A 16,578-nucleotide genomic window follows, 5' to 3' on the forward strand; every position below is an offset into this window, starting at 1 on the left:
AGAGGGGGAAGAGCAAAGACCCTGGAGCCAAATGGCCTAGATTCCAATCCCAGTGCTGGGACTCATGGCTGTGTGATTGTGGGAATGTTCCTGTACCTCTCTGTGCTTCTGTTTCCTCAATGGTAAGATGGGAATTTCAATCACTGTATTTCAATAACTGTAATTATAAAACTCTGTGCTTCTGTTTCCCCACTGGTGAAATGGAAATTTCAATAACTATAATAGCATCTTCCTTCATATCGGTTGCAAAGATTAAATGACATCGTTATATGCAAAATACACTGGACGGCACACAGTACCAACTACATAAGTGTTTTCCACGCATACATTTAAAAATTCTCCCTCTGATACTGGATCACAGACACTGAAGGAACTCACGTGTCCCGGCCAGCTTCCGTCACGCCCTTATTCAGCATGTATGTATTGAGCCCCTACTCCTGCCAGGCACGGGGATGGGGTCTCCCCGAGTCTCCCCTCATCTGCTCATGCACACTAATCTATGGGACGGTCAGGAAGTGCCCACAGACAGAATGGCCCAAATCCAAAGCCCAGTGCCTGAGAAAGGCACGCAGAAGTTCAAAGATGACTTCAGATGTTAGCCCCAATGGGAAAAATCAGAAAACACGTGGGTCCCAAACGGGAGGGCGACAGGAAATTAAGTGCGGGACGGTTACACGGCCCAGCGCCACGTAGCCTTTGGGAGGGAGGTGTAGGGAGGCTGTGCACCAACACGAAGAGCTTCTTATGACAGACGACCCCAAGGGAAGACCCAGGGTGAGCCAGGGGAGTGGCGCTGTGCCATAGACAGCAATGCAGTCACTGACTGAATCTGGGCCGGGCCCTTCACACACATGGCCCATGCCACTCTTTCACTGGCCCTCCTGCACAGCCGACACACAAGCCCAGCGAGGCAGAGGAATGCTCCGGTGTCTCAGCTGTCAATGACAGGGGGTACTTAAAGTCTCACTCTCGACCCTGGGCTCTTTCTGCCCCCACCCAAATGACACCTGAAGAAATCCTGGATGGAGATGTAACCAAAAGTCCACTGGGGTGCCACTGGGTGAGCAGATTGTGGGTGGCATTTTTTTCTCCAGATTTCTAAGCCTTCTCCCTAATGAAACCATGCAACTTATATAAATGAGTGAGAACTGGTTTAGGATTGGCAGACGGCATCTGATGTTTCTGGTTACTCCCATCCAGAAGTGACCCATTCTGCCAGGAGAGCTGTCTGGAGAGGTACAGGTGGCGACCCCAACCTTTGAGCTACAAATAAATAAACATGGGGCCACAGGAGCTCAGCTAGGAGCCACGAGTCCCTGACTCACTAGCAGGCAGCAGCAGCCCCTTCAGCCCAGGGTTGGGCCCTATGTGAGCCACGAGTGGCTGCCTGGGGACAGGAGCTGCCTAAGCAAGCCAATGGCCATCTGCAGCTCACCAAGTGAGCTAGACTTGACTCAGGTGGTTGTGTGGCCTGGTGAGAGGGCCCCAGGGGAGAACGAGGGCAAGAGCGAGGTGAGCCCCAAGCCTACGCATTGGGTGCCGGGTTCTCTCCCTGCTCTGGCCTGCCTGGCTCTACACCCCCTGGAATTCTACACTCTGCTGTCTCCCAGTCCTCTTTTAGCATCAAGACCGGAGCTTTGCAGTCGGACAAAGTGGGGTCCAGACTTAGCTCCCGTCCAATGCCCAGCTCTGTGACCTGTGTAGGGCCTCATCGAGACATCTGTACCGTGGAGACCAAGTGAGACGCTGGCTACCAAATCCTCAGCCTTGAGATGGCTCTCCAAAGGCTCGTGTTGGTGCAGTGACCAGTGTTGCGGTCGCTATTCTCCTCGCCTTCCTCAGGAGCACCTGCTGACAGGGAGGAGCCCGGGGAAAGCTCAGCGGCTTGCTGGAGCAGCAGTCACAGCAGGGGCAGCAAGCTCTGGGCTAGCGCTGACCTCACAGACACAATTCTAAGCGCCTGCATGGATCACTTGCAGAAGCATGTGCTGGGCTGGCTCCCTTTTGTCCTGACCACGGTCCTTCCCAGGAGGGCTGGGTGTAGTGTGGCCGCCAAAGTCAGAGGGCCGTCCAAGTGTAAGACCCGGGGCGACTGATTTAACCTACAAGTAGTTCCCAAGTCCAAGGGCCATTGTAAGAACGAAATAGCATCGTTTACATAAAGCATCAGGACCAGAGTCTGGCACATAGCAAGGGCTGAAGACCGGCCAGCAGGAGAGGCTGTACCAGTCTGCGCCATGCTTGGCCCTCCGGTCGGTTTTTCTGCGCTCCAGCATTCGGCTGGGAAGGCCAGCCACACCCCCTTGTCAGTAACTGTAATTACCAAGGCTCTCTGAATATGTGTTAAGCGTTTCGGTTAATGTGGTGAGTTCAGAATCTGGGGAGCTGATGCACAGGTTAACTCTTGTTACTCACACGTGTCTCTGAAGGTCTCGAGGTTTGGGGTGCATGACCAACTGCCATGGCAGTCCAGGGCACTGGGGATTAACACACGACATCTGGCAGGACTGCCCAAGCCAAGATTGTTCCGTGATAGGATGTGGGGCTGGCTTCTGGTTTCTGGGACTTTCTTTCAGGTATTTAAGACTGCTGGTTGTCTGTTACATTAAGGCTTTCTGGAGAGACAGTACTGAGCCAATCACAAAAGTTCCCGTTAGCACTGCTTGAAACATTAAAGCAAATAACCAGTTTACCGTAATGATTTTATTTAGGCAGCATAAATGTATACGGAAAAAATGAAATTTTCCCTAAAACCACAAACTGGTAAGAAATCGGAGAGTTCTAGAGAGTGCTAAACAAAGAGAAGTACTTCTCAAAGAAGTTTCACTCAACCTGTAAGAATCCAGGTAAATAAAGGTGCTGTGTTTCTAGCACATGTCAGGCTGGAAAAAGCCTCTCCCTCCCCTCATGATTGCTGGGCCCAGATCTCAGGACCTCCCATCACCCCAGCACCCAGAGAACATTCCAGAAGACAAGGCCTAAGGGAAGAAATAGGCACAGCACTATAGTGTTGAGGCAGTGCAGGCGCCTGGGCTAAGTGGGTTGCGACTGGGGCCCATTCCTGAGGCCCATTCTGCTGGCCACGGGGGACTCTGAGGCAGCTGGGGTGGAGTCTGTTTGGGATGCCCCCTGCTCACCCCTCCTTATTCTGCACCCAGCAGGCATGGAGTCACTGCAGCTCATCCACCCTGCCCCTGCCCTGCTCTCCACACGCCCACTGCCCCAAGGCTTGGGGCCTTCGGTCTCACTCTCCAACCAGTTGCCTGGGAGAGCTTTCCCACCGTGTCCTTGGCCTATACACCACCCACTTCCTGGAAGGGTAGCATGGTATGCTACTGGCACCCAGTGAGCAGAGGCCAGGGATGCTGCTTAACATCCTAGAGCACACAGGACAGCCCCACCACAGGGAACGACCCGGCCCCAGACGTCAGCAGTGCCGAGGCCAAGGAACCCTGACCTGACAAAGGCTGGGTGCCAAGCGTGGGGTTCAGGGCCTCAGGCCTGGGATTGAAGGTGCACAGCAAGAAGGACCTCCAGGGGGCTCAACTGTGGTTGACTCCATGTAAGACCTCAGGGGGAAAAGTTCCACTGCTTTAAAAAACTCCTCCAAAACCACTATTTTAAACACGCTAAACTAAATGAATTCGTAACAGGGCACCTGAGTGGCTCAGTTGGCGAGGCATCTGACTCGGTTTCAGCTCTGGTCATGATCTTGTGGTTTTTGAGACTGAGCCCCACGCTGGTCCCTGAGCTGACCGTGCACAGCCTGCTTGATTCTCTCTTCTCTCTCTCTCTCCCTCCCTCTCAAAATAACTGACTAAATATTAAAAAAGTAAGTTAGCATCATATAATGCATTTAGAACAACATCCCACACATCAGAAGAAGCAACAAATATGCCACACTCCTTCCAGCCTCTGTGTGTTAGCATACCCTGTTCCCTCTGTCCTGAATGCTTTTCCTCCCTTTCTCTAGCTGGGAAAACCCCCGCACTTTCAAGCCAGCTCAAGACTCACTGTCTGTGGAACCTTCCATCCCACTCCCACCCACTCTGGAGTGGTCACCTCAACCTTCCTGTCCACCCATCATGATGCTTAATTTTCTGTAGTCATCTCTGCCATACTTGTTTCCCCCTGGGGAGGGGCAGAAACCAATTCTCTGTGTTCAAGGCTGATGCTAGTCACAGGAGAGGGCCACAGCTGGAGCAAAGGGAGGGGAGTGAGAGAGACAGACAGAGACAGAGGCAGACAAAGAGAGAGAGAGAGTTCTGCAGACTTTGGCAAGTAGCAGCTCCTCCCCGCAGGCCCTGGCTTAGCCTCCACAGGGCTATGGGAAAGAGCAGGACACCGCTGGATCGGGTCCCCTGCAGCCAGTTCTGCCTCACTGCTACCAGACCAGGGCCTTAACCTTGACTTCCAAAGGGACCTCCTGGTGCCCTTTCTTGCATGCGGGCCACAGCTCAGCAGCTGTGCGGCCCTGAGCCCCCTCCACACCAGCCATATTTGGGCCACGGGCTGACTTCATCTCTTCCTTGACCCTGCTAACCACCACCTTCACCAAAAATCACAACTACATCACGCATGGTGAGCAAACTGACGTCACATGCATCCTGGGTGGTGCACTAAGAAGGACACGAGAGGGCCTCTGTGGGGTTCCTTCCAAAAACGCACAACCTGAACTTAGTCATGAGGAAAGAGCAGACTGGCCCAAAGAGTGTATGTGGGAGACACCTGACCTGGACTCTTCAAAACCCGTAGGAGACACGACAACCAAATGCAGGGTGTGAATCCTCCGTCAGGGAGAAGTTTTGAAAGACAGTATCGGGACCACTGGGGTAGTCTGAAAGTGGACTGTGTCCTAGACGGACATCCAGTTTCTCAAGAGAGAATCATGTTGTGGCTATACGGGAGGAGGCCTTTGTTCTTGGGGGCATGCACTGAGGTATGCCGGTGTCACTGCTGTTCCACAGCTATCATTCAAATGGCCCAGCACTCACACAGCAGGCTAACATGACAACACGTTCACAACTGAAATCCAAGGGACTATGCGTGTTCAATAAACCAGTCTTCCAGCTTTTCCACGTGGTTGAAAGTATTCAGAAGGGTGGTCGGGAAAACCCTCGAAATAATCCTTCTTATAGACGAAGACACCGGGGCCCAGAAAGGTGACCACTCTAGCCAGGATTCCAACTCAGGTCTGGTCGCCTCCAAAGCTCTTGTTCTTTGAATGTACCCTGTTTCTACCTCCTAGAGGGGGCAGGAAATGCCAGGCATGCACAAACCCTAGCCCTGCCAGTGTCTTTCAGTAAAAGTCAATCTGGTCCTGGCAGGGGCTACTCTGGAGGCGGCCGGCTAAGAACTCTGATGAAATCCCAAGGACAGGTCACTGAGGTTGCCCAAGATTCCGTGCCAAACAGAGTCTACAGTTGCAACTGGGTGGGTGGGTGCGGAGAGCACATTTTAAAGGAAAAGAAAACCAGTTTCATTTCAAACCCCAGAGGGAGCACGCAACCTAATAGCCTATTGTGCGAGGGCTTATTTATGGGAACATGACAATACCCACAACCTCAGGACTTCTTGCGGCCCCTCCCTTTGGCACCAAGGCGAGGTTTCACTTTTTTTCTTTGCTGGCTTTCCAGAAGGCTCTCCACGAAACGGTGGCCGTGAGAACTGCCCACTTCTACCTGGGGACTCTGGGGTCTGCTGGGCAGGTCATCTAGCTCCTCCAAGCCTCAGTGTACCCTTCTGGGAAATGGGCTGGGGGCTGCAGGAGGATGAAGAGGCAGCACATCAAGGGCTTGGCCGCAACAGAGGCTAGACACGGTAACCCCACCGGAGAACTGGGGATTTCATGTAAAAACCTATATCCTCAGTCTCTCTTGAAAAATGGGAAGATCCGATCGCATGGTGGCCGTGCTGCAGCCCAGAACCACCCGTGTGGAGCTGAGTGGCGGCTGCCTGCTGGGATGTGGTAGCCTCAGCCTCAAAGCCCCCACGTGGAGGGGCCTGTGCTTCCGGGCCTGGGTGCCAGCACGCGGCAGGCAGATCAGGGCATCTTTGTACACCAGCCTAATCCTCACAGCCCCCCAAGATTGCATCGTTAACCCCATTTATCAACTGAAAATGGAGGCTCTGAAGGCAGTGAGCTGCCCCGGATGCTTCAGCTGACCTACTGCATCCAGGGATCACGGTCTACAACACAGACGGCTGATTCTGGAACCCTTCTTTCTTACAAATGAAATGCAGAAAACTTCATTGATTTTTGTTCATACTGGAGGCACTTCCCACACCATCCACCATGACCTGCTACAGCTGGAGAGGGGACCGGAGCCTGGGCTGCGTGGCACCATCCTGGCCCAGCCCGACGGCAGCAGGGCCACACTTGGACACTTTAAATTGCATGACATTTGCACCACAGGAAGTCCTTAGCCCAGCTCTCCCAGCCGAAGGTGGAAGGACCGTCAGGCATGCAAATGCAGGCAGCTGGAGGCGCAGGTCTGTTTCCAGAGCTTGCCTGAGCTGCCCGCCAGCTCCCATAGGGGCAGGCCCGTAGAAGAGCAGCTGGCATGGGGCTGCCTTGCCTTCCTGATGGGGGCAGGCTCCAGGACGAGGGGATCTTCCCATAGCGCTGGCTTTCTTGGGTACTTGATGGAGCCAGGGCATAACAAGGACATAAACAAGCACTTGGTCCCAAGTCCTCGATTTGGGGCCGAGGACTGGTCCATGGTGCTGCAGTTTTGCAGCGTCCTCGCAGGGGGGGAATCCACGCTGGGGGTCTGGGTGCATGCCTGTGCCAACGCTCAGGGCCAGCAGCAATGTCTGGGCAGCATGGGCTGAGGACCTATCCTTCTGCTGTGTGCAGACCTGTGCCCATTCTTCAGGACACGGTGAGAACGGGGCAGTGACACCCTAGGGAGGTGCCAAGAGCTGTGGCTGCCGTCTGGGAAAGCTGAGATGGGCTCACCTGGCACCCTGCCTCCCAGCACCTCCATCCACAGCCCTCTGCCCCATGTAGCAGTACTTTCTCACTGGACTTGGGCTTCCAGCTGTATTCCCTCCGAGCCATCTCCCCTCCCCCAGAGGGGAACCTTGGGACCTGCAGACTTGACTCCATGAGCCAGGGCTGGCCCGCGAGGCACTCTGTGACCCTGGCTTGTCACCCTTCCTGCTGCTCTCCCTGCTGCAATCCTCAAATGCGCCTGAAGACTCAGGTTTCTGAGCACAGCCTTCTTTCCTTGTGGTTGGCCTGGGGAAGTCCTCTGATGAAGTCAGGAGTCTGCTCCAGTATCCACCTCCTCCGGGAAGCCTTTCTAGATTCCCATGCACATGACACAGGTCTCACAGTCACTTGTGCACTGCAGCAGCCCTCTGCCTCCCTGCTTTCCCCGTGGCCTTCCTCAAACCATTCTCCAGAGGGATCGCTTTAAAAATGCAGATCAAATCGAGTCAGTCTTTCACTTAAGACCTTCCTCTGGTGGATTCCCACAGACCCAAACTCCTACCGTGGCTCCTGCCCATGTCTCTGATGCCATCTCCCTGCATCTGCTCAGCTTGCTCATATCCTTTGGGGGCAGTCCCCCCATGGCCCCATGGCACTTTGCAAACCCCTCTGAGAGGCACGCCTTGGCATCACCAGAGGGTCACTGCTGGTTCACTGCTGTCCATGTCTCCGACACACGGCTGTGAATGCAGCTCGGGGCCTTGGGAAGAGCATGTGGGTGGGGTGGGAGCTGCGTGGTGTGGGGCATGGCTCTTTGAGCCTCATCTGTGAGTTGGGGGTGACAATACTCCTTCCCAGGGTTGGTGGGAAGATAACTTTTCGTGTACTGCCTCAAGCCATCTTCTGCGATGGAAATCTGATGTTATGTCCTGCTACAGGCCCCCCCAACAATTCCTCTCTGCACTAGGGTAGAGATGAGCAGCCTCCTGGGCCTCGCCAGACCCCACATGGCGGCTCCCGCCCGTCCTCACTCCCATCACCCACCGGTTTCCTGGGCCATTACCCTCACAGGTGCCGATCTTTTCTGCCTCAGAGCTCCACTCGGGTACCTCCTTGCCTGGGACACTCCCCCTACTCTGCTCGAAGGACTCCTATTCATCCTCCAGGGCCTAGTATAATGCCACTGCCCCAGGAAGCCTTCCTAACCCCAGACGGAGTCAGTCTTGCTTTGTACTCTCAGAGCACCATGCACCTTCCCTGCACAGCCTGATGAGGTCTGCCAAATGGCAAACGCTTGGGAGATGCGTTCGTTTTCCCAACTGCTGTGGGCTGACTTGTGTGCCTCAGATTCACCTGTTGCAGTCCTAACGCCCTGCACCTCAGGATGTGACTGTATTTGGAGACAGGGCCTTCAAGGAGGTGACTAAGGTAAAATGAGGTCATATGGGGGCACCCTAATCCAATCTGGCCAGTGTCCTTATAAGAAAAGGGACTTATTGGGGTGCCTGGGTGGCTCAGTCAGTTGAGCGTCCAACTTCGGTTCAGGTCATGATCTCACAGTCTGTGAGTTTGAGCCCTGCATTGGGCTCTGTGTTCACGGCTCAGAGCCTGGAGCCTGCTTCGGATTCTGTGTCTCCCTCTCTCTCTCTGCCCTTCCCCTGCTCACTCTCACTCTCTCTCTCTCAAAAAAAAAAAAAAAAAAAAGAGAGAGAAAAAAGAAAAGGGACTTAGGACAGAGACATGCAAACAGGGACAGCCACTTGAAAGAGACAGGGAGAACACGGCCATCTGCAAGCCAAGGAGAGGGGCTGCTAAAGAAACCAGCCCTGCTGACATCTCGATCTTGGACTACCAGCCTCCAGAACGGAGGGGATAAGTGGTCCCGGTTTTGGCCACCCGGCCTATGGTTCTTGTACAGCAGCCACAGAAGACCCCCCACACTAACCATGCTGCAAACCCCATGAGAACAGGGGTCACGTGGGCTTTTGTCACTGTGGTCCTTCTAGAGCCTAGCCCAGGGATGACACATAAGAGGGGCTCAAACACTCATTGCTGAGTGGATGAATGACTGGCTATGAAATCCCAGAGCAGGTCCATGTCCTCTTGGAGCCTACGTGCCCAGAACACCCCGCACTGCTCCTGATACAGAGAAGGTACCAGTAGAGAACCAGACAAAGGTACAGTGAGCTTGTGCCAATGTCCACGTCCTGGCCAGCTGGCTGTCTCTGAGCCTGAACACTGGGGTGTGTTGTGGTTCAGTGTGTGCCCTGGCCACCACTGGGCTCAGCCCCAGCCACCTCCTCCTGCCACATGACCTCAGGAAAGCTGCTTGGGCTCCCTGCTGGTTTGGGTCCCTCCTCTGTGAAGTGTGGGTGCTGTCAGGCCTGCCTCCCTAGGCTGCCGGGAGGATGCAGCGGTCTGCCTATGTGAGGATGCACTCCCTGGTGCAAAGCGAGGGCTCCAGAGTGGCCACCATCTGTGCCACTGCTACCATTATCCCTGCTATGGGCCCTGCCTGCTGCTCGCTGCTTTCCTGGATGGCTGCTATCCCTGCCGTGGGTCCCCATGCTGCAGACTCCTAAGTCTGGCTGCTGGCCCATCTGGCTTCAGACAACATCCCTGAACACCTCTTAGAGGCCATGCATCTAGTGTTTCACCAATTACCTGCTCAGGCCAAGGGATTCTGTTCTCAATCAGAAGGGAAATGTATAATCCTTGCTTGTCACCAAATGCAAAGTGCCTTCCAGGATCAATCAAGGGGAGGGGTCCTGGTAGCAGAGCCCATCTCAGCTTGAGAGAGGTTAACTCTCCCTGTTCTGCCATGGGGCTGGGGCCCTCGGTGGACACGTGGGACCCCCAGTGAGGACAGGGGCCTGGTGGGTGAGAGCAACACACAACCCCGGCCACCATTCACAGAGACCCTTGTGATGGGTCAGCTACCGTGGGCAGGGATTAGTGGTCTAATCCCCATTCCCTTCTTGGAAATCAGAAGTTTTCCTTGGTCTTAGCACCAAGGGGCTGAAGCTCCAACTGGGGGTGGCCTGCCAAAATCAGAAGGGGCTGCCTGTCTCTGCAGGTCATGCCCTGTGCTGTGCCCAGGGACCTTCCGAGGAACTGGGCCTACAGCACCTGCAGCCCTGGCCTGGTCCACCTACCCTCCTGGGCCGACCGGGCATGGAGAGCCGGTGATGCAGAAGAGGTGGCGCTGCCCTGCCCAGTACTCAGCCTTCGATGGGGCACCCGGGGACTTTCCTTCCACAGCTAACATCCAGGACCTCCCTCCCCTCTGACACATTCCAGGACTTGGACAGGGCCTGGCACCTGAAGGGCCTGATAAACAGCCGATGAGAGACAGACAAATGGAGGTGCAGGGCTACCCCTGGAGTCCTGGGACACAAAGGGAGGTCGTTTCGGCATGTGGGTGCTCGGGCAGTCTGCCTGAATGGAGGCCTGGGAAAGAGCCCTGAAGGAAAGAGCTTCTGAGAAAAGAGCCAGCTGGTAGGGCCTCTGCACCCCTCGCTCCTGGTGGCCACTGTGCATCTCCCTGGGGGCTGAAGAGGCAGGAGGAGACTCTGGGCTCTTACTAGCTGCCAGGGCCTGTGATCAAGGGGCCTCAGTTTCCCCATCTGTGGACTGGGGAAGAAACAGAAGGACTCCATCCCTTCAGCCCTGGCCTCCTCTTGCACAAGTGCTCTGGGCAGTGCCAGAGAGGAGCACCAAGTGGTGGTCTGGAGTCACGTGCACCTCCAGAGGAGGGCTCTGGTTTGGGTCTGCAGAGTGGTCCAGACAAAGAGAGAGGAACGAGGCCCTGGGAAGAGGTGAGGGGAGTATTCCCACAGCCAGCGTATGGGTGCAAAAAATGGCGCCCAGAGCAGGCACTCCCCCATCCACAGCCCCTCCCACTGGCCACAGGGTTCTAGAGAACACCACACATCTGATTCCAGTTCTCTCCACTCACCTCCTTCTCCTCTTCCCTCTCAATCCCTGCCTGGACAGCAACCTCTCTGGGAAATTTGCCTTTTCCTTCCCTCAGCATGGCCACTCTCCCTGCCCTGTTTCCTGGCCATGTGCCCTTAGGGACACCCACCATGGTGACTGCAAACTGCTGGTCTGGGCTTCCGTCTCTTCCACAGGGACGTGCCGTGGGGCAGGACTCTGTCCAGTGGGTCTCTGCATCCCCAGCCCTGAGCCTCCCCTGAAGTTTGCAGAGCTAGGCAGACTGGTACCCTCTCTCAAATCCTCTTTAAAGCACCAGAACCCCCAAAGCCATGTCACAAGGAATTGCTGGGCCGAGGGGGGTCTGATGATGCTGGTGCCTGCCTGCTTTGGAGGAGTTTCTGGGGAGGCCCGCGGCATACTAGGCCCCAGGCTCTGTGGCCCCCACAGGCCCGAGTTCAACCGTTTGTTCATCCCAGTCCAGTCTGTCCCACTGAATTCCTTCATTTCATTCATTGTGCAAGCAGCATTTCTTATTCCGTGGAAAGCCAGCCCCTGTCGTGAATTGGGATGGTACACCAAAGACCCGAACACCTGTGGCTGGTTTCAGGGGACAGAAGCTGAAGCCAGCGTGGCTTAGGGACCCTCCTCGGAACACCCATTGGAGGCGAGCAGGCAGTGGTTCTCTAGAAGTGCCACCACCCTGCCGGGGGCCACACAGCAGCCCCCCCACCCCCCGTCCCATCTCTCAGGCCCTCTGCCCAAGGGCCCGCCCAGCAGAATGACTACGACAGACCCCTTCTCCCACACAGGGCCAGAGGGCCAGAGCTGTGCTTCCTCACCTCGCCACCAGCCCTGCATGGGAGGAGCCAAGGCTCAGGGGGCGTTGTGGGCAGTGGGCAGCAGAGGGGTGTTGTGGGTTCAATCCCAGCTCTGACGCTTCCTACGGAGCGACACTGGGCAAGCTGCATTGCTTATCCACCAAGCCTCAGTTTCCTCATCTGTGAATCGGTGACACTCCGATGCCATGGGTGCCAACCTTTCTGGGGGCTTCACAGGGCCCCCTCGGACAGTGGCCACGGCTCCTGGAGAGCAGTAAGCAGAAGTTCCTTCTGGGTTCTCACTACAAGTACAATGCCACGCATTTGTTTTTCTTTTCTCATCTGCCTAGGGTCCATTTGGTTGTGATTAGTAATAGTTGAAAGGGTATCAAAGATCACCTAAATCCGGTGACCCTAAATGCGAATTATTAGCAGGACCCGAGACCTCTGTTTTGGGGACTGAGGGAGAGCCTGGCTGCCCCAGTCCGGGTCGACTTCCTGACATGTACGAGGCGGGGTGGTCTCGGCGGGGCAGGTAGGGCAGGCCCGTGGAGAGGACAAGGCCCTCGCTGTGGCCGCCAGTGGTTGCGGTTCTCAATCGCTGCTGCTCTGGCTTTTCCAAGGCACGTGTCTGCTCAGAGCTCTGTGACTCGTGAGTTGTGCGGTCACTCGACTAGGGGCAGTGATGCACATCACACCAGCGGTACTTGGGGCCCAGGGCTCTGCAGTCACAAGGCCATAAGCTGCACGTGTACCGTGGGCCATCCCTGCCCGTACTGCTAGCACAAACCACACACACTCCTCCCCAGACTGGCGGGTCCAGGAGCACCCTGTGGGAGATGGGCCACCCAAAAAGCTTGCCACGTCCTACCAAGGTACACTTATCAACCTACTAGGCAATTGCCGGTGTCTGAGGCATTGTTTCAGGAGATAAAGTTGCGTGTGTATGTTTACCTCCTCCCCTAGAGTAAGTGGCTCATGGCTGTCATGAGGGACAGTGCCTTTCTCCCCTCACTTGACTCTTTTCTGGCAGAAGTCATTTACCCCGCAGAGTGGGGTATATGGGGTTGGGGGGGGCAGCTATGGTCCCAGCTTCCCCACCCGCCCCGGGCTGCCTCTCAGAGCCGGAGCTGGTGCTGGGACACTGGTACGGCGTGGAGGGCGGGAACAGCAGGACAGCACTCACCAGGGCGGGCCATGGCAGCCTGGGCCAGGCCGCCCAGCACAAGGGTCTCTCCCACCACGTGTGGGCCCCGTGGCGCCAGCTCTCCAAAGCCCTGGCACCTGTCTTGGGGCTGGTGGGGCAGGCAGGGACTGCCCACTGAGACCATGTTCAAGGTACTCTGCCCCTCTGCTCCCGAGGCCTACGTGGAGACAGAAGCAACCAGCCTGGCTCCACGAGGACGCACCGGGTACTGAAGCAGCACCTGGGAAGCACGGACACTACGGCACGGACAGGATCCTCAGCAGGGTCCTCATCTCTGCCCACAAAGCCCTCCACCTACTCTCTTTGCAGTAAGGTGACCCGGTGGGCTCCCAGCTCATCTCACAGGGCCTCTCAGCCTCCCAGGACTTACAATGAGGCCACTTTTTTGAAGGGAGCTGCATACATGTGGGGCTTTCTGACCTCGAGGCCTCCTCCAAGACCTGGGATAGCTCCTCAGGTGTCAGGATGGGACTGTCTCACTAGCCCCACAGATTTTGGGGAGCATTTCCCGGGGGAAGCAACAGGCCTAGTGTCAGGACCCTTTTCTCAGAGGCCGGTGTCTATGGCTCCGTAAAACACCGTTTCCATATTAGGGTTCGCCTTTGGCTTGTGAACTTGAGGACCAAGTGTCCATCTTGAAATTCAAGTAGGAGTTACAAGTCACCGTGGGCCAAACCCAGCCAAAAGGTAGGTTTTGTTTAGTTTGGACAGTTTAACATTTTTAGCCATAAGTTTTACATAAACATTAAATTAGATACAATTTGATTACTGGGCATATAGCAAGAGACCTGAGTGGCACAGCCCCCGCCACCCTGTCTCTTGCCTGCCACTTGGTCTGTTCAACACCTGCTTGGCCCTGTCAGGATCTGGCTTTGCCACCCGAGTTCAGAGGCCCCAGGGAGCAGGCGGGCCTGGAGGTCAGGGGCTGATGGGAAGACACCCAAAGATCTTCAGTCGGCCTCCCCCCACTGTGTTGCCCCGTGGAGCTAGCACCAAGGGCCATGGGCCACATTTGACCCCAGCCCCCCCACAACCTGTGGGCTGGGACAGCTCCCCTGGGCTGCTCCAGCTCTGGGAGGCTTGGGCTGTGCAGGGCCATGACCCCGGGCCTCCACGGCCGGCACTTCCAGCCTGCAGCCGGCAGCGCCCCTCCTCCTCCACCTGGCACTGGGTGTCTCGGGTTCGCTGAAGAGTCTTTCACAATTAATGAACTTCAAAAAGGTTAAAAGTAATTCTTCATGGGAGGAATCGGCAGGAAAAGACAAGCAGGAGGGGGGTGTGGAGTTGGGGGGGCGGGGATGAAGGAATCTGACCAGTTATATTTAATAAAAAGCTTAAAAGCCACAAACAGGAAGCAGACCTATTAAAAAGGCAACACTGATCTAACAAAGGAATGTGAACTTGAGTTGACTGAAGCCGCGGCACTGTGTCTCCCTCCCTGTACTCCCACCCCAGTACCCAGAGCCCCCAAACAAGCCTCCTCTTGTACTCTGGCCTGTTCTGAGAACACCCCAACTCGGAGTTTGCCTTGGGCTAGAGGAAGGGGGCTGAGGGGAAGGTCAGCATGACCCCCCAAAAAAGGAAACAGACGGTGCTGGCCTTCCCTCGTCTGGACCAGCAGGCCCCTGCCACCGGGGGAGGGGTGAGTGCTCCGGGGTGTGGTCCCCCCCAACTCCAGATAGCTCCCTTCCTGCCCTCCCAGTGCCCTGTACCCCTCCTTCCCAGTGAGCCCCCACAGGGACAGGCCCAAAGCCCTGGGAAGTGAGGTCTGGACCTTGGCCTGCCCGGCTCATGCCCTGTGTGTGTTTCTTGGAACCCAGAGCAGGACACTGTGGACCCTGGTTGGGCTCCACTGACCAGGAGCAATGGAGAGGACAGGACAGGAGCTTAAAGCCTGGTATCATGGTCACTTTGCCTGTCCCAGGGGAGTATGTCCAACCGTGACGGAGCTGAGCCCCACCCTGACGGAGACCTCAGGGTGCAAACAGCAGATCCGAGTGCCACAGGGAAGCAGGCCTCCGGTGCCCACTACTCTTCCTCATGCGAGGGCAAATCCCACACATGACCCTCTGGGCTCGAGGAAGGACTAGGGAGGCAAGGGCCCTTGGCCAGGCTCTCAGGAGAGCAAAGCGTGCTGACTTCACCTGGCGAGCTGCCGGGGAACTTGGCCAGGGCACCACCCCACCTGAAGATGTCACTCAAGAAGCTCTACACCAACATCGTGTTGCTGACTTGATCTGAACCTCCCCGTGGCTTTCCAACCCTCACAGAATAAAACTCAGAGCCCTGCAGATATGCAGGGTACAGCAACATGCTGACGCAAAGTCGGGGTTTCTCTGTAAAATCCTTCAACTCTGTTGCATGTCTGAAAACTGGTGTAACGTACTGCTGGGGAAGAAAAGTGACATCCCACACACCTCCCGGCTTATGCCAAACAAGCAGTCCTCACGTCAGGGCCTTCGTACATATCCCCTGTCTCTACGAACGTTCTTTCCCTTGGTGCCAGTGGGGCTCCCTCCTTCCCTTTGGTCAGGCCCCTACTCAACTGTTCTCGCCTCAGAGAGATCTTCCCTAATTGCCCTCTCCAGAGGCACACACAGTGATTCTCCCCCTCACCCTCCTTTATTTTTCTGTGAGGCACAGTCAATACTCATTGAGTGCATTCCCACCCACCCCCTCCCATGACTGTGGCAGCCTGCCGGGTGTGCAGCGGGACCTCAAGAATATGGGTGTGGGGTACGCACAGGAGTGATGGGATGGAGGGCCGAACTAAAGAAATCCAAGGGCTCTATTCCCAAGAGCAAATGCACACCCTTGATCCCGCCATGGACAAGCCCCAACTCAGGTTGCACAGAGCCTCCGCACCTACTGGTCTCCACGGGGCAAAAAAGGAGGTGGCAACTCACATTCTGGCTACTGGGGCAGCGTGCCAGGCCCCTGGTGGTCTCTCTCACCAACTTTTCCTTCAAAGCAACTGTCAGATCAGTACTGGTACCATACTTCACAGACAAGCCAGGTAATACATTCAAGGTCACCCCTATATGGTAACGGTGGAGCAGGCGCTCAGACTCAGACCTTGACCTTGGCTCTACCCAGAGGCTAACTCCACGCCAAACCCCTCCAGGACCCATCCCGGCTCTTCAGCCACAGGGGACCAAAGGCCATGAGACCAAGTGGGCTGGGCCCCGTGTATCAGCTCAGGCAGGCTGAACATCCTGAGCCAAGGGGCACTGTCCGTGCACCGTCTCTGCTGTCCCTCCATGCCTGCATGGTGCCTGCCAGTGGGAGGAAGTGACTGCACTCACCAGGGATGTGGATCTTGAACTTGCCGCTCTGGCCGAAGGCGCTGTCGATGACCCCCAGCTCCCCAGTGGACAGGTGCACCTTGAGGCCCACGAAGAGCTGTATGTTGGTCTCCTTTTTGAACAGGGAGCGGCCGATCACGCTGTGGTCGTCTATCACCTGTCCCCACACACCCGGCCCCGGAGAGACAATCAGTGTGTGCTGGAGGAGCCTGGGACTGCCGCTGCCCCTACCCGGCCCTGGGGTGATCTGTCTTGCCGACAAAGGAACGCACTGGAGTCACGTGGCAACCAGCCCTCATCACCACCACTGACCACCGCTGAGCTTCGGCTGCTGGCAAGCTGGCCGTGAGAGCTTTGTGTGGCTCACGCATA

General features: G+C 56.1%; 1 protein-coding gene across 1 annotated transcript in view; it reads right to left on the reverse strand.

Moving 5' to 3' along the window:
* Window positions 1-16,578, reverse strand: part of EEFSEC (eukaryotic elongation factor, selenocysteine-tRNA specific) — a 250,282-nt gene that overhangs the window by 31,283 nt on the left and 202,421 nt on the right. Inside the window, exon 6 of the mRNA XM_047096360.1 lies at window positions 16,207-16,363. Coding sequence (XP_046952316.1) covers window positions 16,207-16,363 — 157 coding nt within the window. The remainder of the gene's footprint in view (window positions 1-16,206; window positions 16,364-16,578) is intronic.

The sequence above is a fragment of the Lynx rufus genome, unplaced genomic scaffold (genome assembly GCF_022079265.1).
Source record: "Lynx rufus isolate CCGP_SWC_20201006 ecotype Redwood Valley unplaced genomic scaffold, mLynRuf1.p SCAF_4, whole genome shotgun sequence".
Taxonomy (NCBI): domain Eukaryota; kingdom Metazoa; phylum Chordata; class Mammalia; order Carnivora; family Felidae; genus Lynx; species Lynx rufus.